At 54.1% G+C, this 24678-nt stretch overlaps 3 protein-coding genes across 4 annotated transcripts; 1 reads left to right on the top strand and 2 right to left on the bottom strand.

Annotated features, from left to right (window-relative positions):
- Nucleotides 1-2856: 2856 nt before the first annotated feature.
- PSPN (persephin) lies at nucleotides 2857-3699 on the top strand. The gene is made up of 2 exons (XM_054465582.2): nucleotides 2857-3146; nucleotides 3231-3699. Exons 1-2 carry the CDS (start codon nucleotides 2999-3001, stop codon nucleotides 3551-3553), a joined length of 471 nt encoding a protein of 156 aa, XP_054321557.2. The 5' UTR covers nucleotides 2857-2998; the 3' UTR covers nucleotides 3554-3699.
- Nucleotides 3700-3815: 116 nt separating this feature from the next.
- Nucleotides 3816-6899, bottom strand: ALKBH7 (alkB homolog 7). Of its 2 annotated transcripts, none has more exons than XM_054465580.2 (4): nucleotides 5803-6899; nucleotides 4470-4643; nucleotides 4258-4382; nucleotides 3816-4036 (listed from the first exon to the last, which is right to left on the bottom strand). In XM_054465580.2, exons 1-4 carry the CDS (start codon nucleotides 6004-6006, stop codon nucleotides 3874-3876), a joined length of 666 nt encoding a protein of 221 aa, XP_054321555.1. In that variant the 5' UTR covers nucleotides 6007-6899; the 3' UTR covers nucleotides 3816-3873. The 2 variants fall into 2 exon arrangements, with proteins under 2 accessions (XP_054321555.1, XP_054321556.2); XM_054465581.2 differs by lacking the exon at nucleotides 5803-6899 and adding an exon at nucleotides 4829-5426.
- Nucleotides 6900-9562: 2663 nt separating this feature from the next.
- Nucleotides 9563-18049, bottom strand: CLPP (caseinolytic mitochondrial matrix peptidase proteolytic subunit). Its single transcript, XM_054465579.2, has 6 exons — nucleotides 17733-18049; nucleotides 17564-17635; nucleotides 16959-17055; nucleotides 14857-15044; nucleotides 13145-13250; nucleotides 9563-9927 (listed from the first exon to the last, which is right to left on the bottom strand). Exons 1-6 carry the CDS (start codon nucleotides 17928-17930, stop codon nucleotides 9755-9757), a joined length of 834 nt encoding a protein of 277 aa, XP_054321554.1. The 5' UTR covers nucleotides 17931-18049; the 3' UTR covers nucleotides 9563-9754.
- Nucleotides 18050-24678: the final 6629 nt, after the last annotated feature.

Raw genomic sequence — 24678 nt, 5'->3', positions numbered from 1 at the left:
TACTGGGATTACAGGCGTGAGCCACTGCGCCCAGCCACACCTGGCTGGTGTTTTTATTTTGTGCATCCTGACTTTGAGGGCTGACAAACCCAGAAGCTGAAGTTCCCCGGCATCCTTCTGTTTTTTCTGACTCCCCTTAGTCATAGATTTTCTTGTGATTTGGGATCGGATGCTCATGGCCAGCTGGGGGCTCTGTGGGAATCCAGGGTGGCCTACTTTGCAGGCAGTCGTCCTTCCAGATGGTTCCGCCTTGGCTTTCGCTAGCTACCGAGGAGTGCCAGCCCCAGGCCATTTTGTGTGTGGTTCTCAGCTTGTAGGTGGCCACCAAAGCCAGCCCCCCGCCACCGCCCCAATTGCGGGTCCCTATGTTTCAGGTTCCCAGTGATGTTTCGGGGGGCTTCTCCCTTCTTAAAAGCTCGGTCGTGCATATATTTGATCTGGCGTTGCCAGGCGTTCTGTAAGGGAGGGCTCTTCCAGTTCCTGGACGGTAATGTGGCTGGAAATGGGATTGGGCTGCAGCCACTACTTTTGAACCCATCTTCTGGGCGATCCCTTCCGTCTTGCCAGTGGTTGGAAACTTGCAGGTGGAAGTCTTCCCCACCCAGTTCTGCAGCCCTTGGCTGCCGAGCAGGAATGCCTGAGATGTCCGGCTAATTCCTCGGAATGTCCCAGTTCAGGCCAACCTCCCTCCCCCTTCTCCCCCCAGGCCTTCTTGGGCAGCAGGGAGGCAGCTCTGGAGGGAGCCGCCGCCTCAGCAGTTTCGCCCCAGCCATCCCCACTGCACAGACCTTCGTCTGAGGAAGTGGGTGGTGTGGCCCCGTGGTTAGGAGCAGGGGTTTTGCATTCATGGAGGACCTGGGTTCAAATGCCAGGACCGTTGCTTAATTCTGGGTGACTTCAGGCTTTTTTTTTTTTGAGATGGAGTCTCGCTCTGTCGCCCAGGCTGGAGTGCAATGACATGATCTCCGCTCACTGCAGCCTCTGCCTCCTGCGTTCAAGCAATTCTCCTACTTGAGTCTCCTGAGTAGCTGGGATGACAGGCACGCCCCACCACGTCCAGCTAATTTGTTTTTTGGGTTTATTTCTGAGAGAGAGTTTCACTCTGCTGCCCAGGCTGGAGTGCAGTGGTGCGATTCTCCTGCCTCAGCCTCCTGAATAGCTGGGACTACGCCCAGCTAATTTTTTAATAGAGATGGGGTTTCACCATGTTGACCAGGCTGGTCTTGAACACCTGACCTCAGGTGATCTGCCCACCTCGGCCTCCCAAAGTGCTGGGATTACAGGCGTGAGCCACTGCGCCCGGCCTAATTTTTGTATTTTCATTAGAGACAGGGATTCACCATGTTGGCCTGGCTGGTCTCAAACTCCCGACCTCAAGTGATCCTCCCACCTCAGCCTCCCAAAGTGCTGGGATTATAGGCATGAGCCACTGGGCCTGGCCAGGCTTTTTTGAGATAGTCTCGCTCTGTCGTCCAGGTTTGAGTGCAATGGCACAATCTCAGCTCACTGCAACCTCCACCTCTCAGGTTCAAGCAATTCTCCTGCCTCAGCCTCCCGAGTAGCTGGGATTACAGGCGCCCACCACCATGCCCGGCTAATTTTTGTATTTTTAATAGAGATGGGTTTCACCATGTTGGTCAAGCTGGTCTCAAACTCCTGACCTCAGGTAATCCACCCGCCTCAGCCTCCCGAGGCATGAGCCACCACACCAAGCCCAGGCTTTTCTTTCCATCGGAAAATTATCTCAATAAGCACTTCAGTAAGAAAAATCACAAAATAATCATCGAAGCAATCCCCCGTGGATGGAGTTGAGGTCACTTCCAGACTTTCCTAATATGAAGAAGGCATCAGATGTCCCTATGCCGGCTGTTTCACTCGCCTATGTGGTAGGAACCCCTCAAACAGGGCTCCTGGGGCAGAGGGTGTAATTTACAATTTCCCAGTAGCAGCTGCTCATCCAAAGAGCTGCTAGCAATTTACACCCCCACCAACAGCACAGGGTGCGCCTGGGTCACACGGGCTGTGTGTGAGGGTTTTCTGATTTTCCCCAGTCTTGTGGGTGCTTAGGATCAAGCACCCCTTCGGACAATCACAAGCTGTTTGCTTGTTTTTGCATTCAAAGCTACGGGCACTGCCTTACACTCTAAGTGCCCATCTCTTTCCTCACCAAGCCGAGTAGGAGGGGTTCTGAGGAGCTCCCCTGTACCGGTGAGGGGACTGGGCTCTCACGGGGCTGGGTATGGAAGCCTCGAGAGCCCTTATCTGTCTGCATCGTGCTAGACGTTACCATGACCTGGACGGCCTCCATCGCCCCAGGGGCTCTGACATGCTCAGATCCCAGGATGGGGCTGCAGTTATAGGGGTCTCAGGTTGGCCTTCCCGAGACAGGCGTCCCTGTCCCCTTGTGTCCCCACCCTTGGCTGTCCCCAGGCCTCTCCCTTTTCCTGTTTTGATGCTGGCTCAGCCAGGCCCGGAGACAGGGGCATGATGTCCTAATCCTCCAGGCGGCAGCCACCATGGAGGGTTCCCGTGGACTCGGTCCCCTGCCAAGCCACCTTTCCCAGCACTCACATACTCCCCACCTGGTACGTGACACACGTGGGGGCTCCTGAGCCCCAGCACCCTGACTTAGTGGGGAGGGACCCCACTGGGGTCCCATGAAGCCCCCTGACTTCCGCTCCAGGCAGCAGGTCGGGGGAACACCAGTTGCCTGCCCTGGCCGCCAGCACAGCACTCGTAAATCAGGGGGTGTCTGGGGCGTCGGAAATGGCTGTGTGGAATGTCGGGGTGGGGTAGGCTGGGGGTGAGCCCTTAACTCTTAGAAGGGCGGGGTGTGGGGCAGAAGAAGCAGATGCCTGGATTCGAGGGTGCAGGAGATGGGCTGGTGCAGACGTGGGGCCTCCTGGCTGCAGGGGCCGGCAGTGAAGAGGTTAGCTCCCAGCCCAGGCAGGGCATAAATTTGGGGCACAGCTCCCACCCACAGGACCTGCCCGTCACAATGACCGTAGGGAAGTTCCTGCTGGGCTCTCTGCTGCTCCTGTCCCTGCAGCTGGGACAAGGCTGGGGCCCTGATGCCCGTGGGGTTCCCGTGGCCGATGGAGAGTTCTCGTCTGAGCAGGTGGCAAAGGCTGGAGGGACCTGGCTGGGTAAGGACCCCCAGGGACCCTCTGTGACTTCCCAACTTTCCCCAGCCCTGCCCTGCTCACTGTCAGCGCCCTTCCCTCCCACAGGCACCCACCGCCCCCTTGCCCGCCTGCGCCGAGCCCCGTCTGGTCCATGCCAGCTGTGGAGCCTGACCCTGTCGGTGGCAGAGCTGGGCCTGGGCTACGCCTCAGAGGAGAAGGTCATCTTCCGCTACTGCGCCGGCAGCTGCCCCCGTGGTGCCCGCACCCAGCACGGCCTGGCGCTGGCCCGGCTGCAGGGCCAGGGCCGAGCCCACGGCGGTCCCTGCTGCCGGCCCACTCGCTACACCGACGTGGCCTTCCTCGACGACCGCCATCGCTGGCAGCGACTGCCCCAGCTCTCGGCGGCTGCCTGCGGCTGTGGTGGCTGAGGGTGCCCAGCCTGGCGCCCAGGAGCTGCAGTGCTGGGGGAGCTCGGCTGACTTATTTCTTGGAGACCTGGATGCAGAGACAACGAGGAGGGGAGTGGGCTGGGGTGACCAGCAGTGAGTGCAATAAAGGACACCACTCTCCTGGCCTGGTGACCCTGACCATGTATCCAGCCGGCCACACCTGGAGCTCCCTATGGGCCAGTGCCATCCTGGGTTCCCCTGCAGATCCCGGCCCCAGCAAGCAGCCACTGCAATGTCCCAGTTAGGCTGTCCATTCCCCAACTTTATTCACAAATCCGGTGTCTGTAGAAAGCTGGGGGTCAGCAGGCTGGGGGCGGCTGTCCAGAGTTCCCTGGCCCCATGCCCTCAGGGAGGGAGCGGCAGATCACGGAGATGCGCCGGCCCCGGGGAATCCGGCGCTCCCCAAAGAAGGACTCTTCATCCCGAAGGATCTCATGGGAGAAGTCATAACGGGCTGAGCCCCTGCAGGAGGAAACAGGCTGTGACTGGGTGCAAGGAGGGCAGCCCCTGCTCCAGGCAGACCTGGATTCCAGCCTCCTGGATTCCAGCCCCCTGCTGCCTCCCACACAGACCCTGGGGTAAAGGCATCTTTGGGGAGGGCTGGATTGAGGGAAAGTACCCAGGGCACAGGGTGGGCGGATGGCACATTCTTGGAGGGGTGGGTGCTGCCTGGCTGGAGGTACCTAAGGATGTAGAGGGAGCCCGGCTCCAGCAAGAGTTCCAGCCACTCCCCCGGCTCCTGGGTGTGCACCAGCCGCATAACGCTGGGAGACAGGAGAGACAGGCCGGCGATGGTGGCCCCGCAGAACTGCAAAAGGGGCGTGGGGATGGGTCAGGCTCTGGCCGGGCCTGCCTACACCCTGGCTGGGAGTGCCAAGGAACCGCCCCTGCCCACCTTGATGCTGTCCACGTGGGGCTTGATGTAGCCGCGGGCTTCCAGGTCCAGCACGTGCACGGAGGAGAGCAGGGTCTGGCCGGGGCCAAAGGCGGCCGCCTGCACGCGCTGCAGGATGGCCCGGCTGGCTTCTGACCAGCGCGACTTCTCTGTCTCTCGGAAGCCGTGGATGGCCTGCACAGAGAGCTCGGTTAAGCCTGGGAGCTCCCAGAGGGAACAAGGAAACTGAGGCACGGAGGGGCAGAAAACGGCAAGGGGCTGGTTTCCCTATGTGACTCTTGACCCTGCCCTCAACTCAAACTCCCCTAGCCCCTCAACTATGGCCCTACCTAGGTGTGACCTCAGTCCTTAGTACTCACCATGAGGCTACAATTCCAGGTCCCCAATGCTGGCCCGGCCCCAGTATTCAATTGGCTGAGTCTCCCTACAACTTGACCCCACCCAAATGTCCTGTCTCTGTCTCTCAACATCATCTGGCTCCACATCCGTTTCCACCCCTAACCTTGGTCCCAGATCGCAAAAGTGCTCTCCCTGACCCCAAGGTGCTCATCCCCCAGGTCCCGCCCCTCCCACAGCCAGAGTTTCAGCCCAGCCCCCACCAAAGCCCGGCTCCCAAATCCCTGCAATAGCTACCGACCCCAAAAAGGCCCTGCCCCATCCCAGCATGTGTCTACCCTATCTCCGCCCCCAGCGTGGTTCTGCCCTCTCTAAACTCGACTTCCCCGTCCCCCCTACAGCATGGCCCCAATCCATCCCGGCGCTTGACTCCTCGGACCCCGCCCCATGCATGCGCTCGACGACCTGACCACACCCCAATCCCAGCCACCACGCTCTTCTGGACTGTAACTGCTCCCAGCGTAATCGCACCCCAACCCTACACCCGACTCCGTGGCCCCACCCCCACGCTCGCCTGCGCTGTAACCGCCCCCCAGCGTGGCCACGCCCCACCCCAGCACTGGCCCCCACTGTCCCCGCCCCCAGCGTGGCCACGCCCCATCCCTACGCTAGACTCCTGTCCCCGCCCCCAGAGTGCCCCCGCCCCATCCCTGCGCTGGTCTCCTTTGTCCCCGCCCCAGCGTGGCCCCGCCCCATGAGCGCCCGACCCCCTGGCCCCCCAACCCCCGCACCGTAGCCCCGCCCCCACGCTAAACGGTACTGTAACCGCCCCCAGTGTGGCCCTGGCCGGTCCCGGCGCTCGTCTCCTCTGTCCCCGCTCCAAATTCCCGCTCTAGGAACCGCCCCCAGCGTGTTCTCGCCCCATCTGGTGCTCCACGTCCCCAGGCCGCGCCCCCGACGAGCCCCCGTCCCCCGCCCCCGGCGCTGCCGGTCTCACCGCGTCCCAGTGATCGTATTCGTAGCGGCGGCGGCGCAGCTCGGGCTCCAGTTCTCGGCTCAGCGTCTCCTCCTCTGCCGTGCTCAGGAAGCCAGGCCGCACCACGGCCGCGTCCCGCAGGCGGCTCAGCACGGAAGGGCCCGAGCCTCGCACCCAGCTGGGCCCTGGCAGCGTCCGCAGCGCCAGCAGCCCAGTCCCGGCCATATCCCCGGAGCGGGGTCATGAGAGAGGGCAGGGTTGGGGAACGCCCCCGCCAAAAGCCACTGGCGGTACCTGCGCCAGCGACTGACTTCCCTCAGAGTCCCGCCTCTCGCTCATAGCTATTGGTTGCTGCTAGACTCGCCTTCACAGGTTATTGGCCTTCTTCCAGAACCCGCCTCCCCTCTTGAGCTTATTGGGCGCCACCTCCCGCCTGGCTTACACCATTGGCTGAGTCGCAAGTCCGTCTGCAGCTTAGCACCGCCTCTTTAATCATTAGAGAGAAAACGTACAACCTAGGGGTTGCTCGGCCAAGACTTCGTAAGGGGATATGGGCAGTATCTGGTCTGAAGTCCGGAAGTCAGGGGGACTGGGGCCAAGGCCACGGTTATGGAGTCGACTATGGCTAGAGGTTAAGGGCAGAGTACAGTCAGGCCGAGATAAGGTTCCGGGGTCAGGGGACTGACGTCAAGGCCACGATTATGTGTGGTGGGGCCAGCGTATCCAGAGTTAGGGCTTATGGTCAAAGGTCAAAGCGAGGCATCATTCATTTCCCTGTCTCCGTATTACTATTACTTTAGGTTCGAAACTGGTATTATGGTTGTCTTTTTGATTCCTCGGCCGGGCGTGGTGGCTCACGCCTGTAATCCCAGCACTTTGGGAGGCCGAGGCGGGTGGATCACCTGAGGTCAGGAGTTCGAGACCAGCCTGGCCAACATGGTGAAAACCCGTCTCTACTGAAAATACAAAAAATGAGCCGAGCGTGATGGCGCGCGCGACTGTTATCCCAGCGACTCAGGAGGCTGAGGCAGGAGAATTGCTTGAACCCAGGAGGTGGAGGTTGCAGTGAACAGAGACCCCACCACTGCACTCCAGCCTGGGCGACACAGCAAAACATTGTCTCAAAAAAAAAAAAAAAAAAAAAAAAAGAATCATCGTATTTTACAAATGCAAACTGAAAAAAAATATATTTACAGAAAAAGATCTCTGGGATTTGCTTCCACATAAATCCAGGCTGTGGGGGCAGGGAGGGGGCGGGTAGGGAAGAATCACATTTGACCGTGAATTAATTGTTGAATTGGTGTGATAAGCACGTGGGATCTCATTACCGTTTTCTCTACTTTTGTTTATATTTGATTATTTTTATTTATTTGTTTATTTTTGAGACAGAGTCTCACTCTGTCGCCCAACCTGGAGCGCAGTGGCACGATCTCAGGCCCTGGAGATTTGCAACCGCTGCCTCCGGGGTTTAAGTGATTCTCATGCCTCAGCCTCCCGAGTAGCTGGGACTACAGGCGCCTGCCACCACACCTAGCTAATTTTTTGTATTTTTAGTAGAGACAGGGTTTCACCACATTGGCCAGGCTGATCTCAAACTCCTGATCTCAGGTGACCCGCCTGCCTCGGCCTCCCAAAGTGCTGGGATTACAGGCCTGAGCCACCATGCCCGGCCTATATTTTATTATTTTCTCCCTCTATTGCCCAGGCTGGAGTGCAAGGGCACGATCATAGCTCACTGCAGCCTGGAACTCTTGGGCTCAGGTGATCCTCTCCCTTCAGCCTCTCAAAGCTCTGGGTACTTTTGTATGTATTTTAAATGTCCATAATGCAAACTGCAACACTGTAACTGCTGAGCATAGCCCACCCCCCACCCGAATGCTTGAATTTTGAAAAATATTGACCCCATTTCTCCCTCCAGCTACATCTGCCCCCCCGCCCTCTGCTCCCCTTGATAGTGTAATTCCTCGAAAGACTTATGTCTGATGTTTCCTCCTATTCTTTCTGGATCCACTCCAGCCTGGCTTTTGGCTCCCACAGCACCAGAAATGGCCTGATTTAAGGCCACCAGTGAAATCCACAACGCCGAATCCAATAGCCAGGTCTGTCTGACTGTTAATGAGCCTACATGCTGATGCCGCCTACATTTGGTTTTTTTTGAGATGGAGTCTCGCTTTGTCACCCAGGCTGGAGTGCAGTGGCGCGATCTCCGCTCACTGCAAGCTCTGCTTCCCGGGTTCACGCCATTCTCCTTCCTCAGCCTCCCGAGTAGCTGGGACTACAGGCGCCCGCCACCGCGCCCGGCTAATTTTTTGTATTTTTAGTAGAGACGGGGTTTCACTGTGTTAGCCAGGATGATCTCGATCTCCTGACCTCGTGATCTGCCCGCCTTGGCCTCCCAGAGTGCTGGGATTACAGGCGTGAGCCACCACACCCGGCTGATGCCACCTACATTTTTATTTCAACCTCTTGACCCTGATGTCAAGGGACATATGAAAACACCAGGTATAATATATCCAAAATCAACTCCTGATCCCTCCCCAAGCCTGTTCCTTTCCCTACACTTCCCATCTCAGGTGACAGGTCTCCATCCTCCTGCTTTGGGCCATCAGCTCAGAGTTTCTGGAAACTGCTGTCACATCCCACGTGGCTAGAATCTGACTTTTTCTCACCACTCGGCCAGGGCTGCCATCAGCTTTCATCTGGATTACTCAACTCTTCTAACTGCTCATGGTGCGCTCCTCAGGAATCACAGTCATCCTTATTTTCCTTCCTCTTCTCAAAACCCTCCATGGTTCACCTCCCTCCTTTTAGATGTCAGGCCTTTTATGATCTATTCTCCTCAATCACCTCCACTTTTTTTTGTTTTGAGACAGAATCTCGCTTTGTTGCCCAGGCTAGAGTGCAGTGGCGCGATCTTGGCTCACTGCAACCTCTGCCTCCCAGGTTCAAGTGCACCACCACGCCTGGCTAATTTTCACCTCTACTTTTTGATCTCATCTCTTCCACCTTCCCTCAGCCACGGGCCTCCTCATAGGTCCTCACATGCCAGGTACAGTCCTGCCACAGGGCCTTTGCACTGGCTGTGCCCTCTGCCTGGACACAGGCTCCATCCCTCACCTCCTTTGAGGCTTTGCTCAAACACCACCTTCTCAGTGAGGGCTTCCCTGATTACCCCACAGAAAACTGTAACACGCTTACCCTCACACTTGCATGCCACCTTTCCTGTTTGGTTTTTTTTTTGAGACAGAGCCTTGCTCTGTTGCCCAGGCTGGAGGGCAGTGGCGTGATCCTGCTCACTGCAACCTTCACCTCCTAAGTTCAAGCGATTCTTCTGCCTCAGCCTCCGGAGTAGCTGGGATTACAGGTGCACCATGCCAGGCTAATTTTTCTATTTTTAGTAGAAACGGGGTTTCACCATGTTAGCCAAGATGTTCTCGATCTCCTGACCTCGTGATCCGCCCGCCTCGGGCTCCCAAAGTGCTGGGATTACAGGCGTGAGCCACCGCGCCTGGCCCGTTTTTTTTTTGTTGTTGTTTTCTTTTTTTATTATTATTTTTTAAATAACTGTCTACTGCCACAAGAATGGAACTCTTTTGAGGAGGGTTTCTTGTGTCTTCTTCACAAAAGAACACTGCCTGGAATATAGGATATGATCAGGAGAATCTGTTGAAGGAAGACATGGCTTGCCTCTTGGGGTCAGGACAAAAGCAGAAGGGGCCTGGGAAACACAGATGTGTACACGCTGTCGTGGTGCCGAAAGGAGGGTGTCCCAGACGCAGAGCAAAGACCACAAAGATTTAATTTAAAATCACAGTGTCTCAGCTGGAATGCCCCGTCCATAGCAGGCACCCTTGCAAATTAAAAGTTCCTCAAGAGGCCCCTCCAGGCCCAGCAACAAGGGGTGAGCAGGGCCAGCTGGGGGTCTGGCAGGCCTCTGGCCCCTCCACACGATTCTGGAGAGGAGGCCCAGCTGTCAGGTGCTAGCTGGGACAGGTTCTGCCGCCGGTGCTGCTTCTACAGGCTCCTTCTGCACCAGCGTGGGCTCATCCTCACCGTCCTGGGGAGGGTGGACCAGAACCTTGTCTAAGATGCCGAACTCCTGGGCCTCCATGGGGCTCATGTAGCGGTCCCTCTCCATGGCAGACTCTGGTGGGGAAGCAGGAGGTGAGACACATTAGGGTAAGAGCAGAGACCCAGGGCCAGGTCTGGGTCCTGTTTTGGCCCGAATGTTTGTGCCCACCACCCCAAGTTCATATGTTGAAGCCCCAACCCCCAGTGGGATGGGATTTGGAGACGGGGTCCTTGGGAGGTCATTAGGAGAGATGGGGTCAGGGGCCCCCTGATGGGATTAGTGGCCTTATAAGAGGAGGCACCACTGCACTTGCTCTCTCTCCACCATGTGAAGACACAGCGAGAAGGCGGCCGTCTGCAAGCCAGGAAGAGAGCCCTCACCAAGAACCAAATCAGCTGGCACCCTGATCTTGGACTTTCCAGCCCCCAGAACTGTGAGAAATAAAATCTCTGTTGAGGTCTGTGGTGTTTTGTTAAGCAGCTCAAGCTGACTGAGACATGTCCTCATTCTGCAGTGCCTCAGTTTCCCCTAGGTATCAGTAAAATACCAATTTCCATTTTGTTTTTTAAAGAATTGTTATTGGGCCAGGCATGGTGGCTCACACTTGTAATCCCAGCACTTTGGGAGGCAGAGGTGGGTGGATCACTTGAGGCCAGGAGTTTGGCCTCATGTTTCACCACTGGCCTTCAAAGTTTCACCATGGCCAACATGGTGAAACCCCGTCTCTACTAAAAATACAAAAATGAGCCAGGTGTGGTGGCACATGCCTGTAATCCCAGCTACTAGGGAGGCTGAGGTATGAGAATCACTTAAACCTGGGAGGTGGAGACTGCACCACTGCACTCCAGCCTGGGCAACAAAGCGAGACTCCATCTCAAAAAAAAAAAAAAAAAAAAATGTTATTGATGTATAATATACACCCAGGAGAGGGCACGATTCGTAAATGTCTGGTGGGATGGATTTTCAGACTGAACATACCCTACAGGACCAGCACCCAGACCAAGAGATGAAATATTGCCAGCACCCCTGAAACCCCACTTGGGCCCATGACAGTCATTAATCCTTGCCACCCCCTCCCCATGCCCCAAAGCAACCACTCCTCTAACAGCATAAATTAGCTCTGCTTGTTTTTATAGTTTAAATAAATGGAATCACGGAGTATTTATTCTTCTTTCATGCAACATATTTGCAAGATTCATTAGTGATGCTGTGGAACATTCACTTTTTTTTTTTTTTTTTGAGACAGGGTCTCACTTTGTCACCCAGGCTGGAGTGCAGTGGTGCAATCTCAGCTCACTACAACCTCCGCCTCTCAGGTTCAAGCGATTCTCATGCCTCAGCCTCCTGAGTAGCTGGGATTACAGGTGCACGCCACCACACCTGGCTAGTTTTTGTATTTTTAGTAGAGACGGGGTTTCACCATGTTGGTCAGGCTGGTCTTGAACTCCTGACCTCGTGATTCGCCCACCTCAGCCTCCCAAAGTGTTGGTATTACAGGCGTGAGCCATGGTACCTGGCTAAAATTTTTTTTCTTTTCTATGAAATGGGGTGTCACTATATTGCCCAGGCTGGTCTTGAACTCCTGAACTCAAGTGATCCTCCCACTTCAGCCTCCCAAAGTGCTGGGATTACAGGTGTGAGCCACCGCACCTGGCCTCACTTTTTGATTTTAATAAAATTATGGCTGGGCGTGGTGGCTCACACTTGTAATCCCAGAACTTTGGGAGGCTGAGGCAGCTGGATCACTTGAGCTCACGAGTTTGAGACCAGCCTGGGCAACATGGTGAAACCACGTCTCTACAAAAAATACAAAAAATTAGCCAGGCATGGTAGTGCATCCCTGTAGTCCCAGCTACTGAGGAGGCTGAGGCAGGAGAATTGCTTGAGCCCAGGAGGCAGAGGTTGCAATGAGCCGAGATCATGCTACTGCATTCCAGCCTGAGCAACAGAGCCAGACCTTGTCTCAAAAAAAAAAAATGTTAGCTCACTGTAACCTCAAATTCTCATATTCCACAGATCCTCCTGCCTCAGCCTCCTGAGTAGCTGAGGACTAAAGGCATGAGCAACTATGTCTGGCTAATTTTTAAATTTTCTTTTTTTTTTGAGACGAAGTCTCGCTCTTGTCCCCCAGGCTGGGGTGCGATGGGGCAATCTTGGCTCACTGCAACCTCCGCCTCCCGAGTTCAAGCAATTTTCCTGCCTCAGCCCCCCAAGGAGCTGGGAGTATAGGCGCCTGCCACCAGACCAGGCTAATTTTAGTATTTTTAGTTGAGACGTGGTTTCGCCATGTTGGCCAGACTGGTCTAGAACTCCTGACCTCAGGTGATCCATCTGCCTCGGCCTCCCAAAGTGCTGGGATTACAGGCGTGAGCCACCATACCCAGCCAATTTTTAAATTTTCTATGGAAACAGGGTATCCCTATGTTGCCCAGGCTGGACTCGAACTCCTGGGCTCAAGTGATCCTCCTACCTTGGCCTCCCAAAGTGCTGGGATTACAAATGTGTGCCACCACACCTGGCCAAGTTGATTTTTTTTTTTTTTTTTTTTTTTGAGACAGTCTTGCTCTGTCACCCAGGCTGGAATGCAGTGGTGTGATCTCAGCTCACTGAAACCTCCACCTCCCAGGTTCAAGTGATTCTCATGCCTCAGCCTCCAGAGCAGTGGGGATTACAGGCACCCACCACCATGATTGGCTAATTTTTATATTTTTAGTAGAGATGGGGTTTTGCTATGTTGCCCAGGCTGGTGTTGAACTCCTGGCCTCAAGTGATCCACCTGCCTTAGCATCCTAAAGTGCTGGGATTACAGGCGTGAGCTACCACACCCAGCGATATTTTTAAAGGGCTTAGAACAGTGTTTCTTGGCTGGAGGCAATTCTGCCCACCAGGGAACACTTGGTGATGTCTGGAGACATTTCTGGTTGTCACAGCTGGAGGAGAGTACTGGCATGGAGTAGATGGAGGCCAGGGATGCTGCCACACATCCTGCAGCGCCCGGGTTAGGAGTGCAGTGGCGCGATCTCAGCTCACTGCAACCTCCGCCTCCCAGGTTCATAGAATTCTCCTGCCTCAGCGTCCCGAGTAGCTGGATTACAAATACACCATTTTTAGTATTTTTAGTAGAGATGGGATTTCACCATGTTGGCCAGGCTGACCTCTGGGATGGTGCCCCCATCCCAGAGAATTATCCACCCCTGAAAGTCCACAGGGACCAGGAGGACAAGCCCTGGCTTAGAACAACGCCTGGTCCGTCTGTGCACGGACCAGGATGAAATAAAGGAGGGTGCTCACCGATCACCTGCAGGGTCTGTTTGGTGTGCTTGGCATAGATGTTATAGAGCTGCTTCTTGAGCTTCATGATCTCCTCTGCCTGGATGGCAATGTCTGTGGCTTGGCCCTGAGGGACGTCCAAGGGGAGTGAGGGGGTAAAGGTTGGCATCAGCGTCAGCCCCTCACAGGGAGGCTGGAGGTGGCACTCAGCAGCCCTCCCTGGGCTTTGGGCTTCCGGTTTGAGGCTGGTGGGCTGGGCTTGTGCAAATCCCCCGATATCCTGCTTCAGTCTTGCCACTACCAGGAAGGCTTTCTGACTGGATTAAATATATGTTCTTATTTTCTGCATCTGAAGCCTTGCAGACTGGGAGGAACAGTGTCTCTCTGTCTCAGCATTTTTTTTTTTTTTTTAAGAGATGGGGTCTTGCTATGTTGCCCAGACTGGTCTCAAACTCCCGGCCTCAAGTGATCCTCCCGTCTCGGCCTCCCAAAGTGCTGGGATTACAGGCGTGAGCCACCATGCCCAGCCGCCTTTTTTTTTTTTTTTTTGAGACAGGGTCTTCCTCTGTTGCTGGGGTTGGAATGCAGTGGTGCAAGACAGCTCATTGCAGCCTTGACCTCTCAGGCTCAAGCAATCCTCCCACCTCAGCCTCCTGAGTAGCTGGGACCAGAGGCAAGCATAACCACGCCTGAGTCATTTTTAAATTTTTGGTAGAGATGGGATCTCACCATTGCCCAGGCTGGTCTTAAACTCTTGGCCTCAAGTGATCCTCCTGCCTTGGTCTCCCAAAGTGCTGGGATTACAGATGTGAGCCACTGTGCCCAGCTGAAGCTAATTCTTAAGAGATAGCAAACAACTCCTCAGTGCACTTTCTTTTTTTCCCTTTGTTGTTTTGAGACAGAGTCTTGCTCTGTCATCCAGGCTTGAGTGCAGTGGCGCAATCTCAGCTCACTGCAACTTCCACCTCCTGGGTTCAAGTGATTCTCCTATCTCAGCCTCCCAAAAGAGCTGGGATTATGGGCGCATGCCACCACACCCGGCTAATTTTTGTATTTTTAGTAGAGACGGGGTTTCATCATGTTGGCCAGGCTGGTTTCGAATTCCTGACCTCAAATGATCCACCTGCTCCGGCTTCCCAAAGTGTTGAGATTTACAGGCGTGAGCCACCACGTTTGGCCTTTTTTTTTTTTTTTTTTTCTTTAATAGAGACGAGGTCTCATTATGTTCCCCTGGCTGGCCTCGAACTCCTGAGCTCACATGATCCTCCCGCTTCTGTCTGCCAAAGTGCTAGGATTACAGGCTTGAGCCACCACACCCAGCCCGGCCTGCACATTCTAAGACATCCACTCCCCGCCGGGCGCGGTAGCTCACGCTTGTAATCCCAGCACTTCGGGAGGCGGGCGGATCACGAGGTCAGAAGATCGAGACCATCCTGGCTAACAGGGTGAAACCCTGTCTCCACTAAAAAGACAAAAAAGTAGCTGGGCGTGGTGGCGGGCGCCTGGAGTCCCAGCTACTTGGGAGGCTCAGGCAGAAGAATGGCATGAACCTGGGAGGTGGAGCTTGCAGTGAGCCGAGATCGCACCACTGCACTCCAGCCTGGGCGACAGAGTGAGACTCTGTCTCAAAAAAAAAAAAGACATCCCCTCCCACACTTGACTTCTGCCCAGTCAGTCCTTCTGTCTAGACCCTGTCCTGATTCCCAATAGCAGCTCGTGTGTCTGGCACTCACCCGGGCGCCTCCTGAGGGTTGGTGGATCATGATACGGGAGTTGGGGAGCGAGTGGCGCATGCCCGGGGTGCCGGCAGCGAGAAGCAGGGAGCCCATGCTGGCGGCCTGGCCCACGCACCAGGTGCAGATCGGGTTGAGGATGTACTGCATCGTGTCGTAGATGGCCAGGCCCGCAGTCACCACACCACCTGTGGGCAGGGGAGCAAGTGAGGGGCTGGACCAGCTCCCCCCGACCCTTTCCCTATTCCATCTCCTAACCCTGGGGAGGGTGGAACAGATGCAGCCCCACTTCCTTTTTTAAAAATTAAGACGACTGGGTGCGGTGGCTCATGCCTGCAATCCCAGCACTTTGGGAGGCTGAGGCGGGCGGATCATGAGGTCAGGAGATCAAGACCATCCTGGCTAACATGGTGAAACCCCGTCTCTACTAAATATACAAAAAATTAGCTGAGCATGGTGGCGGGTGCCTGTAGTCCCAGCTACTCGGGAGGCTGAGGCAGGAGAATGGCGTGAACCCGGGAGGCGGAGGTTGCAGCGAGCCGAGATAGCGCCACTGCACTCCAGCCGCGGTGACAGAGCAAGACTCCGTCTCAAAAAAAAAAAAATTAAGACTGGGTTTCACTGGTTTCACTATGTTGCCCAGGCTGATCTCGAACTCCTGGGCTCAAGCAATCCTCCCAAAGTGTTGGGATTACAGGTGTGAGCCACCACGCCCAGCCAGAAGCAGCTATTTTTTTTTTTTTTTGAGACTGAGTCTCCCTGTCACCTAGGCTGGAGTGCAGTGGCACGATCTCAGCTCACTGCAACCTCCACCTCCCGGGTTCATGCAATTCTCCTGCCTCAGCCTCCCGAGTAGCTGGATTACAAGTACACCACCACACCTGGCTAATTTTTGTATTTTTAGTAGAGATGGGATTTCACCACGTTGGCCAGGCTGCTCTCAAACTCCTGACCTCAAGTGATCAGCCCACTTCAGCCTCCCAAAGTGCTGGAATTACAAGTGTGAGCCACTGTGTCCAGCCTAGAAGCAGCTCTTTAAAGCAGGGTTCACAAACACAAATGCTTCCAGGGGTTGGGAGGTGACAAAAACAGGTGACACGGACCAGGTGCAGGCAAAAGGGAGAGCGCCTGCTTTACAGTCAGCTGACTTTTGCCACATGTGCCAGTGGACCCATGGGACCAGATCTACTAAATTTCCAAGAGAAACTAGAAATCAGGCCAGGCGTGGTGGCTCATGCCTGTAATCCCAGCACTTTGGGAGGCTGAGGCGGGTGGATCACTTGAGGTCAGGAGTTCAAGACCAGCCTGACTAACATGGTGAAACATAATCTCTACTAAATACAAAAAATTAGACGGGCATGGTGGCACATGCCTGTAATTCCCAGCTACTTGGGAGGCTGAAGCTGGAGAATCGCTTGAACCCAGGAGGCAGAGGTTGCAGTGAGCTGAGATTGCAACACTGCACTCCGGCCTGGGTGACAGAACGGGACTCCATCTCAATAAGAAAAAAAATATAAATGCCTCCATCATAAGTACTCAATCAAAATTGACTACTTTTTTTGGGGAGGGGGAAAAAAATCTACCAATTATTATTATTTTTGAGATGGGCTCACTACAGCCTCGACCTCCTGGGCTCAAGTGATCCTTCTCCCTCAGCCTCCCGAGTTGCTGGGACTACAGGCACATGCCACATTGCCCGGCTAATCTTTGTACTTTTTTTGTAGAGATGGGGTCTCACTATGTTACCCAGGCTGGTCTTGAACTCCTGGGCTCAAGCAATCCGCCCGCCTCAGCCTCCCAAAGTGCTGGGATTACCGGTGTGAGCCACCGTGCCCGGCCTAAAATCTACCAATTTTTAAATGTCAGCCGGGTCAGGTTGGCAGAACAGTATGTGCAGGATCAAAGAGGCCACATCCTGACTTGTGAACTGAGGCTCAAAAGCCAGCAACAGGCACCTTTTGGCGGTTTCAAGCCACTTCTGGAACTCTGACGCTCTGCACCCTTTCCCAGAGAGAGAACATCCCTGACCCGGGATTCTGGTCCCCTGAGTCACCCGTGTGCCCTGACAAGTGCCCCTGGCACCCAGGAAAGACCCTGCTCACCAGGGCTGTTGATGTACATGTGGATGGGCTTCTTGTTGCTCTCGGATTGCAAGAAGAGGAGCTGTGCGATAACAAGGCTGGCAACGCTGTCATCGATCTGCAGGTGGAGAGGGCAGGAGTGTCCCCAGATTCGGGGTAGGGAGAGAGTTTTAAGGGAGGCTGGGGATGGGTCAGGGAACCAGGAAGGGGGACCAGAGCCCAAGTAAAAGGGGTGGGTAAGAATTTAGGACCCAGAAGGCGATGGGGAGAGAGTAGTGCAGAGGACCCAGGGGGTTTGGAGCACAGGAAGGGGGGAGTCAGGGGGCTCAGGACACAGGAAAGGAAGGGGTGAAAATGGTTGGGGAGAGTCTTGAGCCTAGGAATGAGCGGAGCGGTGCCAGGTGTCAGGAAGGAAGTCGGAAATTAAGAGGCGAGGAGCAGAGACGGGGTGAGGAGCGGGGTGGGGGGACCGGGAGCCGGGAGGGGAGTGAGAAGGGGAGGGAAGGGGGTTAGAAGGGGAGCGGAGCCTGGGGGAAGAAAGTCTGGGGCCAGGGGAGAAGGGGCGCAGGGGGTCTGGGCAGGCGCTTGGAAGAGTCCCGGGGAGGGTCCCGGCGCGGGGCGCTCACCGGGCCCATGACGCACACGATGCGCTCCCGCAGCAGCCGCGAGTAGATGTCATAGGCGCGCTCGCCGCGACCCTGGGGGTAGAAAGATGGAGGTGAGGGGTCGGGGGCTGCCAGCCGATCCCCACCCAGCCCGGAGCCCCCGAGCCGTGTCCCCGCCCGGCCGCCGTACCGTCTGCTCCACCACGATGGGAATGAGCGGGAGAGCCCGGGCCGCCGTCGCGTGCAGGCTCCGCTGCAGGGCCAGGCCGTTCTGGGGTGTCCGCTGCGGCGGCCGCTGCGCTGGAAAGTGAGCGGCGAGGCGAGGCCCCAGCGCGGGGTACCTGCATGACGCCACCCGGGCCCCCCCCACCAATATTCCGGGCCACATCCCGCCGCACGCCCCGGTCGGCTTCCGTCCGATGGCGGAACTACAACTTCAGGCGTGCTTTGCGCCTGGGAGCACGCTCGCTAGGCGGCCCACTTCCGGGAGTCTGGGCGGGCGCCGTTAAGGGTGGGGCGGGGATAGGGGCGGAGCCTGAAAGGGAGGAGCCATTGAAGGAAATTGAGTGGGCGGAGATGGAGAAGTTTTAGAGTCTCCAGTTCGAGTCCCCTTACCGACCACTTCGTCTTCGTTTTCTTTTTTTTTTTTTGAGACTGAGTCTTGCTCTGTCACCCAGGCTGGAGTGCGGTGGCACGATCTTGGGTTACTGCAACCTCTGCCTTCTGGGTTCAAGCCATTCTCCTGGCTCAGCTGCCCCAGTAGCTGGGATTACAGATGCGCACCACTGCACCCGGCTAATTTTGGTATTTTTAGTAGAGATGGGGTTTCACCTTGGCCAGGCTGGTCTTAAACTCCTGACATCGTGATCTTCCCACCTCGGCCTCCCAAAGTGCTGGGATTACAGGCGTGAGCCACCGCACCCGGCCTCGTCTTCGTTTTCTACTGTTTCTGCTTTATTTTATTTATTTTTTTGAGACAGAATCTCACTCTGTGGCCCAGGCTGGAGTGCAGTGGCGCCATCCTAGCTCAATGCAGCCTCAAATTTCTGGGCCCAAGCGACCGTCCCTCCCACCTTGCTCTCCAGAGTAGCTGGGACTACAGTTGTGCGCTACCACATCCGGCAAATATATATATGTATATATTTTGTAGAGATGGGGTCTTACTATGTCGCCCAGGCTGGTCTCAAACTCCTGGTCTCAAGTGATCCTCCCACCTTGGCCTCCCAAAGTGCTGGGACTACAGGCATGAGCCACCACACCCCACTTATTCTTTATTTTAAAAATAGCTGCAGGGCCAGGCGCAGTGGCTCACGCCTGTAATCCTAGCACTTTGGGAGGCTGAGGTGGGCAGATCACGAGGTCAGGAGATCGAAACCATCCTGGCTAACACGGTGAAACCCCGTCTCTACTAAAAATACAAAAAATTAGCCGGGCGAGGTGACGGGCACCTGTAGTCCCAGCTACTCAGGAGACTGAGGCAGGAGAATGGTGTGAACCCGGGAGGTGGAGCTTGCAGTGAGCCAAGATGGCACCACTGCACTCCAGCCTGGGTGACAGAGCCAGACTCCGTCTCAAAAAAAAAAAAAAAAAAAAAAAGCTGCAGTGTTCCCGCAGCTCATCTTGGAAGCGGGGTCCCGGAGAAGACTTAGCCTGGGTCTTGGCCTTGAAGAGCTTCCAGCCTGGTGTGGCCGACTTCTACTGAGATCTCCTCATTCATTTTTTGGCCACCTGTGGAGTAGAGTGTGGGAGCCCAGAGAAGGGTGTTGTGGATTCTGCCTGGAGATCAGACCGGAAAGCATTCCTAGGAGAAGCGGGTATTGGAATTGGGCTTTGCAGGATAAGTAGGCGTTTGTTAGCTGGGGAAAGGCATTTCCAGCAGAGGAAAAAGAATGGGCAAAAGGGTGGAAGTAGGAAGATTACTGGTAATGTTGGGACTTCTCTTTTTTGCCACACCTTCTCAAGCCAGATTCTTTTTCATCATTCAGTTCAATGTCACTATCTAAGAGGTGCCCACTGCTTCATCCCCAAAGTCTAGAATAGTGCCTGACACACGGTAGGTGCTCATTAAATACACATTGAACCAAGAGATGAAGAGGTGATAAAGGAGGTAGGTAAAGGGCTTTGGAGGCATCTGCAGAGTGGGGATAATGATAACCTACCTCCTAGATTTGTGCAGAAGGTCCTCAGAAAGGGTCCAAAAATGTGTAAAAAGTGCTCAGTTTGAATAATTTATTGCTGTGTTAGATCAGGGACCATGGAAGTCTGAGAAGTCCTTGGGTCCTCCCATATGGGGGTCTACTTGAAGTGTTTTGTTTTTTTTTCCCTGGGCAGTCCTTCGAATCACAGCAGATTCAGGCGAGGTGTTGTGGTGGCTCATGCCTGCAATCCCAGCACTTTGGGAGCCCAAGACATGTGGATCACCTAAGGACAGGAGTTCGAGACCAGCCTGACCGACACAGTGAAACTCCGTCTCTATTAAAAATACAAACTTATCTCGGCATGGTGGTGCATGCCTGTAATCCCAGCTACTTGGGAGGCTGAGTCAGGAGAATCACTTGAACCCAGGAGGCAGAGGTTGCAGCGAGCCGAGATCACACTGCTGCACTCCAGCCTGGGCAAGAAGAGCAAAACTCTATCTCAAAAAAAAAAAAAAAAAAAAAAAGAATCACAGTAGATTCAGAGAGACTCCTGGAGTGGATTTTGATGTATAAGAAGGAGTTTACCAAGCAGTAAGTGGTAGACTCTTTTTTTGTTTTGAGTCAGGGTCTGGCTCTGTCACCCAGGCTGGAGCACAGTGGTGCGATCAGAGCTCACTGCAGCCTTGAACCTCTGGGTTCAAGCCATCCTCCCACCTCAGCCTCCCAAGTAGCTAGGACTAGAGGTGCATGTCACCACATCTGGCTAATTTTAAAATTTTTTGTAGAGACAGGGTCTCCCTATGTTGCCCAGGCTGGTCTTGAACTCCTGGACTTAAGTGATCCTCCTGCCTCAGCCTTCCAAACTGCCGGCATTACAGACATGAACCATCATGCCCAGCTGGACTCTTTTTTTTTTTTTTTTTTGAGACAGAGTTTTGCTCTTGTTGCCCAGGCTGGAGTGCAATGGCACAATCTCGGCTCACCACAACCTCTGCCTCCCAGGTTCAAGCGATTCTCCTGCCTCAGCCTCCCGAGTAGCTGGGATTACAGGTGCCCACCACCACGCCCGGCTAATTTTGTATTTTAAGTAGAGACAGGGTTTCTCCATGTTGGTCAGGCTAGTCTCGAACTCGCGGCCGCAGGTGATCCACCCGCCTCAGCCTCCCAAAGTGCTGGGATTACAGGTGTGAGCCACTGCGCCCAGCCACTGGACTCTTTTTTTTTTTTTTTGAGACGGAGCCTCGCTCTGTCACCCAGCCTGGAGCGCAGTGGCGCGGTCTCAGCTCACTGCAAGCTCCGCCTCCCAGGTTCACGCCATTCTCCTGCCTCGGCCTCCCAAGTAGCTGGGACACTGGACTCTTAAACTTGATGCTGGTTACCCTAGATAAGAATAATTTTGTGCCCTCTGTAACCTCGAGGGGACTGCAGTCCAATGGGGAGATAGAACGGGACACAGACACTCCCAGTTTTGTAGAATCAGGAGTAAGACAGAGGGAGGGAGTTGAAGGTGACAGAATTAGAATACCTTGCAGGTCCACAAAGCAGAAAGCCCACATGGCAGCCAGCGCTGTCAGGCAGGGCCTTACGGTGGAGAGCCGGCATTTGGGCTCAGAGGGTGTTGGCCAGAGGTCTGGAATCTTACTTTTATTTCCAGCTGGGATTGAGGAGGTAGGAGGGCAGCTGCTGTCCCAGTTTCTGCTGTGAGTCAGGTGGGTGGCCCTGCCCAGCCGGTTGCCCCAGGGCCGCAGCTCCTGCCCCCGCCCTGGGGAGAAGGGCCAGGACAGCAGCTGCCACCATCCCTGCAGCCACACCTCCGCTCCTCCACTCCTCCACTCCTTCACTCCTCCAGACGCTGCCCTGCACCCCCTGCCCGCCCTGCCTCTGACGTGGGGTGGTGGGGTCCTCTTAGATGCCCTCCCTGTCTCCCTTTGTTGAATCAGCTTCACTTCTCCGCATTGCAACTGCTTTTCACCTTCTTCATTGTTAATAGCTCCCTAACAGGTGCTCCAGTATCACCCATGTCACTGTGACCTACTGTCTCTTCTTCACTATTCTTCACTCTTCACTCTAAGAGATCCCCAAAAAAGCTCATTTTTTTTTTTTTTTGAGACGGGGTCTCACTCTGTCATCCAGGCTGGAGTGCAGTGAAGCGATCTCGGCTCACTGCAGCCTCTGCCTCTCCGGTTCAAGCAGTTCTCGGGCCTCGACCTCCCGAGTAGCTGGCACCCACCACCACGCCCAGCTAAGTTTCGTATTTTTAGTAGAGATGGGGTTTCACCATGTTGGCCAGGCTGGTCTCGAACTCCTGACCTCAAGTGATCCACCTGCCTCGGCCTCCCAAAGTCCTCAGATTACAGGTGTGAGCCACCATGCTCGGCTGAGATAGCTAAATTGAACCATGGTTCCCCGTCCCTCCTGCTGACCCCCCTTATCTCCTTCCCTACCCTGGTCTGCTTTTCATACCCCAAACACACCAAGCTCAATCCAGCCACAAAGCCTTTGCTTTACTCTGCTTGGAGTCATGCCGGGCAGAGTGGCTCACGGCTGTAATCCCAGTACTTTGGGAGGCGGAGGCGGGCAGCTCACCTGAGGTCAGGAGTTCAAGACCAGCCTGACCAACATGGTGAAACCCCATCTGAACTAAAAATACAAAAATTAGCCAGGCATGGTGGCCTGCACCTGTAGTCCCAGCTACTTGGGAGACCGAGGCAGGAGAATCGCTTGAACCCGGGAGGCAGAAGTTGCAGTGAGCCAAGATTACACCGTTGCACTCCAGCCTGGGCGACAGAGCGAAACTCCATCTCAAAAAAAAAAAAAAAAAAAAAAGTCTCAGCTCAAATGTCATCCCTGAGAGAAGCCTTCCCTGAGCACCTTTGCTAATATCCCAGGCACTCTAGAACATTTACCTTGTTTAATTTTCATCTTGGTGTGACTTTCATCATAAACAATTGCATTAATTCATTTGTTTCTTTTTGTATTGTCTGCAGAACATTCTGCTATCTTGTTTGGCTCTGGTGCATAGCTCACTACAGCCTCAAACTTCTGGACTCAGGTGAATCCCCCCAACCTCAGTCTACCAAGTAGCTGGGACCACAGGCACACACCAACAGGGCCTGCTAATGTTTTTAAAGTTTTTGTTGCAGAGACAAGGTATCGATATGTTGCTGAGGCTGGTCTCAAATTCCTCAGCTTGAGCAATCCTCCTGCCTTGGCCTCCCAAAGTGCTGGGATTACAGGCGTGAGCCACTGCACTCAGCCAATTAGACCTTTTGATTAGGGCTCACAAGGAGAAACATATCTAATATAGTGTCTGAGTACACAAAAATACAAAGTCTTATAAAATGAAACTTATTATTTGAGCAATGTCCTTTGATATTTTCTATTCTATTTGATCCTATTCTATTGCATTTCACTTAAAGTAGGGTTTTTCAACTTTGGCACGATTGAAAATCTGAGTTGGAGAATTCTTTGAAAGTACAAAAGGCCACCCAGGCCACTGTAGGGTGCTGAGCAGCATCTCTGGCCTCCACCCACTGGATAACAGGAGCACCCCCACCCCTACCCTCATCAATTAAAAAAAATGCCCCCCGACAATAAAAAGTGTCTCAGACATTGCCAAGTATCCTCCAGGGGGCAGAGTCGCTCCCAGCTGAGAATCACAATTTATTTATTTATTTACTTATTTATTTTATTTTATTTTATTATTATTATTTTTTTGAGATGGTCTGTCACTCTGTTGTCCAGGCTAGGGTACAGTGGTGTGATCTTAGCTCACTGTAGCCTCCACCTCCTGGGTTCAAGTGATTCTCCTGCCTCAAACTCCGGAGTAGCTGGGACTACAGGCATGCACCACCATGCCTGGCTAATTTTTGTATTTTTAGTAGAGATGGGGTTTCACCGTGTTGGCCAGGCTGGTCTCAAACTCCTGACCTCAGGTGATTTGCCCACCTCGGCCTCCCAAAGTGCTGAGATTACAGGTGTGAGCCATCACAGCTGGCCTGAGAACCACTATTTTATTTTATTTTAATTTATTTTATTTTATTATTTTATTTTATGAGATGGGATTTCACTCTTGTTGCCTAGGCCGGAGTGCAATGGTGTGATCTGAGCTCACTGCCACCTCTCCCTGGCAGGTTCAAGCAATTCTCCTGCCTCAGCCTCCCAAGTAGCTGGGATTACATGCACGCACCACCACACCAGGCTAATTTTGTATTTTTAGTAGAGACGGTGTTTCACCATGTTGGTCAAGCTGGTCTCGAACTCCTGACCTCAGGTGATCCACCTGCCTCTGCCTCCCAAAGTGCTGGGATTACAGGTGTGAGCCACCGTGCCCAGCCAAGAACCACGACTTAAATTAAAGTGGATAGTGATCTGAAATAGAAGGGAAAAAAGCAACTTTATTTATTTATTTTTATTTTGTAGAGGCAGAGTCTCGCTATGCTGTCCAGGCTGGTTTCAAATTCCTGGACTCAAGCAACTCTCTTACCTCGGCCTCCCAAAGCGCTGAGATGTCGACAGAGGGAAGGAGTTGAAGGTGAGAGTTTGTCTCCTTTTTTTTTTTTTTTTTTTGAAGTAGAGTCTTGCTTTGTCACTCAGACTAGAGTACGGTGGTGTGAAGAACATGGCTCACTGCAGCCTTGAACTCCTGGACTCAAGCAACTCTCTTACCTCGGCCCCAAAGCGCTGAGATGTCGACAGAGGGAAGGAGTTGAAGGTGAGAGTTTGTCTCCTTTTTTTTTTTTTGAAGTAGAGTCTTGCTTTGTCACTCAGACTAGAGTACGGTGGTGTGAAGAACATGGCTCACTGCAGCCTTGAACTCCTGGACTCAAGCAACTCTCTTACCTCGGCCCCAAAGCGCTGAGATGTCGACAGAGGGAAGGAGTTGAAGGTGAGAGTTTGTCTCCTTTTTTTTTTTTTTTTTTTGAAGTAGAGTCTTGCTTTGTCACTCAGACTAGAGTACGGTGGTGTGAAGAACATGGCTCACTGCAGCCTTGAACT

The sequence above is a fragment of the Pongo pygmaeus genome, chromosome 20 (assembly GCF_028885625.2).
Source record: "Pongo pygmaeus isolate AG05252 chromosome 20, NHGRI_mPonPyg2-v2.0_pri, whole genome shotgun sequence".
Lineage (NCBI taxonomy): Eukaryota > Metazoa > Chordata > Mammalia > Primates > Hominidae > Pongo > Pongo pygmaeus.
Note: the sequence above shows the minus strand (reverse complement) of the source record. Positions and strands in the feature narration are given on the sequence as shown.

Excerpts from the sequence above, each read along its gene's own strand:
- ALKBH7 (XM_054465580.2), bottom strand. The coding sequence starts at position 6,006 with ATGGCCGGGACTGGGCTGCTGGCGCTGCGGACGCTGCCAGGGCCCAGC. Across the intron at positions 4,383-4,469 it reads CCCACGTGGACAGCATCAAG|TTCTGCGGGGCCACCATCGC; the intron begins GTGGGCAGGGGC and ends CCCCTTTTGCAG. Across the intron at positions 4,037-4,257 it reads GGCTCCCTCTACATCCTTAG|GGGCTCAGCCCGTTATGACT; the intron begins GTACCTCCAGCC and ends TTCCTCCTGCAG.
- CLPP (XM_054465579.2), bottom strand. The coding sequence starts at position 17,930 with ATGTGGCCCGGAATATTGGTGGGGGGGGCCCGGGTGGCGTCATGCAGG. Across the intron at positions 13,251-14,856 it reads AACCCTCAGGAGGCGCCCGG|GGCCAAGCCACAGACATTGC; the intron begins GTGAGTGCCAGA and ends GACGTCCCTCAG. Across the intron at positions 9,928-13,144 it reads ACAGACCCTGCAGGTGATCG|AGTCTGCCATGGAGAGGGAC; the intron begins GTGAGCACCCTC and ends CTTCCCCACCAG.
- PSPN (XM_054465582.2), top strand. The coding sequence starts at position 2,999 with ATGACCGTAGGGAAGTTCCTGCTGGGCTCTCTGCTGCTCCTGTCCCTG. Across the intron at positions 3,147-3,230 it reads GGCTGGAGGGACCTGGCTGG|GCACCCACCGCCCCCTTGCC; the intron begins GTAAGGACCCCC and ends TCCCTCCCACAG.